The 4,088-nt window shown below is 33.2% G+C and overlaps 1 protein-coding gene across 1 annotated transcript; it reads right to left on the reverse strand.

Annotated features, from left to right (window-relative positions):
- Positions 1-671: 671 nt before the first annotated feature.
- LOC108679095 lies at positions 672-2,833 on the reverse strand (the record flags this gene model as incomplete). Its single annotated transcript, XM_018167621.2, has 3 exons — positions 2,452-2,833; positions 1,453-1,516; positions 672-1,154 (listed from the first exon to the last, which is right to left on the reverse strand). Coding segments are annotated over exons 1-3 (658 nt in total), but the record flags the coding sequence as incomplete, so codon positions are not given.
- Positions 2,834-4,088: the final 1,255 nt, after the last annotated feature.

Below are 4,088 nucleotides of genomic sequence, written 5' to 3' on the forward strand. Positions count from 1 at the left end.
TTTTAGTAATAATTAGAAATGTAAAAACGTATAATGTAAACGTGCTCTCATGTAAGACTTTTTTTAAAGATATGTTTTATTAGACATCGTCAATCGAGTGTCTTATGCATTGCAATTAAACTCATTTTGAGAGACTGCAAGCAAGAATATATAAAGATATTTAACTATCTTATTGAGCAAACCTCAAATTTTTATTTTGAACTATCGTACGGCACTGAGATTTTAGTAATTTCATATTAGGAAATGATGTTTCAATGCGTAATTTTATAGGTTTTCTCCAATCAAAAGATACCCGAAACTACTATTGCAACAAGAAATATCGGCCCCGTTTTCTCTTTTAATTTTTTGGACAAAGTCTGTGAATTGTAGAAATTACGAGAGAGTTTTAGACCAAGCTAAATTAAATACTCATAGTTTTTATATTAATTTAAATCACGATATAAATCAAGTTGTAAAACAATTAAGAAACCTTCAGAAGTATTATAACTCTATATGAAAGCCTACAAAAAATATAGCACTCAAATACACACTATTATTTTTGATATTTAACATCTGTATCCTTCTTAGGCTCCTAAGTGTAGCAATAAAACAAAGAAGAGATGTCACTCGATATGGAACCTGAGCATAATTAAAATAATTATTCTTATAAATAAAAGATTCTTCAAACTAACCATCAGGTAATGTGTATTCACTTTTTAAAGAGCCTTCGTAATAATACCCGTTCGGATCAAATCCCAAAGGAATTATGGTGAGCTCCAGGTCGTAAGATGTGCAGGCATCCAAGCCAGTGATGTCGTAGTGCGTGGCCAAACTTTCCTTTTCATTTTCAAGTTGATCCACGAAATTCTCTGTCTTTTCAACACCTCCTTCGTACCATAAATCATTGTCTTCCAACCTAGTTTGCAGATTCATCGAGGCGAAGGCTTTATTGTCCAGCGCCCCAGCAAAAACATTATTTCTATCGTGCTTTTCATAATGAACGAGCACCACCTCCTGGGGATTATCGATTATTTTTGAATTGGGTTGCAAACAGTCTCTTGTGTCCAGCGTTGAACCGTGAATTATATCCAATCTGCAAATCTGTATGCTTTCACCTGAACGTACTTCCCACTGGACTTCCAGTGCTGTCTCATAACGTGTCGTTACTGTTAAGTCTGGGGAAAGATAATTATTACAACTCATAATATTTCCTTTCACTAATGTAGGAGCATTAAATTAGGGTGTCATGCTCCAAAGCCATAATTATTAAAGATACGAAAAAGAAGAGAGAAAAAACAGAGAATAGAAAAACTTGAAGTCAAACCTTCAGAGCCTTTAATCACTAAATACATTGGTATTTGATCAGCTCGTAAATGAAAACGTAAGCCTCAAGACTACAATATTTTCTATAGCGTCATATATCATACGGAAAGATTTTTATTATGAACAATTTTATGCCAAATAACATCTTACTTGCATCTTCGGCTGTCGCTTTTGTAGACCCAACGGTTACGTCTGAAGACAGATGAGTTGCATCCTATATACAGGGAAATATGAGTGGGAAGTATGAATAGTACAAATTTTTAGGTCAGAGGCTCCGGAGAATTTTTATGAACTAGCAGATGCTATCTCTTCCGTGCATTATTGTCCTATCATTGTTTTAGGCTAATCATAGAAATTTGAATTAAAATCATACAAAATATTCTGGAATTTTTAATGGTCTAATATTAAAAATTGCGAATAAAATTAAAATTTGTATCTATAATTTTTCAGTAGTGCCTTTTGTTAGCAAAATATCTAATATTCAGACTGCTGGATATATAAGGATTTTGTGAAAAATTCTACAAATAAACCATCATACATGACATAATGAAGGAATATGTCTAAATATACGTCAAATATCCATACATTGTAACTATAGTTAGAGCAAAGTTGAATAAAAATTCTGTGCGATTTAAATTGAAGGCCAATTGGGACAAAAATATTGTTTTGGTGCGACGAAAAGAACTAATATAAAGTTCAGGTCCCTATACCCCTATAATATTGAGAAACGTCGGTAAAAAGACCAGCGACTGTTACTATACGAGAAGCTCCAATAATAAATCAAATTCGGAAAATGACGTCTAAAAAGGCAATTCAGGCGTGAATATAATGCGATGGAAAAAAATTATCGTACAGGCTATCCAGTTTTTTGTTTTGGATGCATTAGTGTCCGACACTGATTAAGCTGCATAATTTATTTCACATATTTTTAAAAAATATTTTATTCGCCAATCATACGCTTCTAAATATGACTGCTTTCCGATTATATAATAGAAATTTAAATATTTACTGCTGTATTTACACATCATTAAAGTGGTGTCTGTTCATTCATTCCCTTTGGATTAGCCATTCAAGAAATCTGCATAGAAACCAAGAAATTTACTATTTTATTTATTAATTTCTTCAAACTTTTATTTACTATCAACTTACCTTGGAAGTTCTGAGAACGCTGCTTCCTTCTACAAGCCATACTAGACAAAGAAATGTCCCGATAATCCCATTCATTTTGACCATCGTCAAGCTGTGAAATTCTTGTATCATATATAGCTTAATACGGTCATGAGTTATCTGTTACTCGGATGAAACTAATAAAATATTCGGACTTTTCCATTCACATTTTTAATCGTTGCCTGGGTCGCTCAATTAAATTTTCGTTCACTCAATTATTTGAACTGTCACAGTGCTCAGCTAGGAATCGTTTAACTGACAAAAAAACGTTTATCTGACCGTAAGCAGGAAAATTAAAAATTTTTTATTTTTTGCACGCAAACGATGAATATAGATTATTCATACTTCACTCTGACAATGGAAATAAATCGATCGTGCTAAACAATAATTATTCGCGATAAGCATCATCCTTTATGTCCGTATGATAATATTAAGATAACAGCATGAGACGAGCAGGAAACATAGGAATAACCAGCATGAAAATTTTCAAGTAAAATTTAATGAATAAAAGTTAATGGCAACTTTATTCGATCTTATTTAATTTTATTCGGAATATTTGGTAAGTGTGATTTTTTTATCGTCGAACACTAAAAATTCAGGTTTTACAATATCACAGAAGAAATCAAATTTAACATGAAAGTTTCCCTCTGCCGTTTTTTATTCAGGCAGAAATCTTGATTAGCATGTCGATACAATGTTCGGAGTAGACGTAGATATTAGATAAAAATATAACTCAGTACTCACTGCAGTGAGTGAAAGAGAACGCGTTTTCTCGTCGACGAAAACTTGAGGTCACGGACGGACGGACGGACAGACGGACAGACAGACAGACGGACATGGCGAGCACAATAGTGCATTTTTTTCATAAATGAGAAAATGCGCTAAACACAGATGCCTAAAATTGTTCATAGTAAAATAAGATACCCGAGTCCAAATAAAAGTTAGCAGCAGGTAAATTCTCTGTTTCTAGGGATTCATAATCATTACTTTTAGAAATATCTATTCCACCGAACAAGCAGAGTCATGACCGGATTAGAATCCTCCGACCAGCATAGTGTCAGAGCAGAGACTTTTTACGCATTTTCTCATATATTGAAAAGAGGCGCTATTGTTTAGACTCTTTCTCAGGTTCATTTTTGAGTCCTGTAAGTATACCAGTAGAGTATCATGGATATCATCATTATCATACATAAGATATTGTTTTAAATCTTGAGCAGATTAGGAAAATAAAAATGAACTGATTATAAAAAAACTGAGATTTGTCACTATTCCGATCAGTTATCTTTGTTGTTTTCGTTACTATTCGAAAACTGGGGTCCTGCGAATTAAAGAAGAATCTCTTATAGCTCTTACTTATAAAGATTCGATTTTAGGCGCTAACTTAAAATTTTTAAAAATTCTCATTTATTTATTAAAAAACAGGCATAGTAGATACACATTAAATTAACTTAATTGTCGTAATTAAACAATCTCCCTAATTATTCGTGATGACTTGAAGTCCACTTCTCGGATACCGGCAGCTATATCAGCTCATCAGGAATAAGATAAAACCGACAATGGTATCAAAGATACCGAGGATGTCGTCTAACACGCCAACAACCGTACTGGCTGACAAGCGC

The sequence above is a fragment of the Hyalella azteca genome, unplaced genomic scaffold (assembly GCF_000764305.2).
Source record: "Hyalella azteca isolate HAZT.00-mixed unplaced genomic scaffold, Hazt_2.0.2 contig15640, whole genome shotgun sequence".
NCBI classification, from domain to species: Eukaryota; Metazoa; Arthropoda; class Malacostraca; order Amphipoda; family Hyalellidae; genus Hyalella; species Hyalella azteca.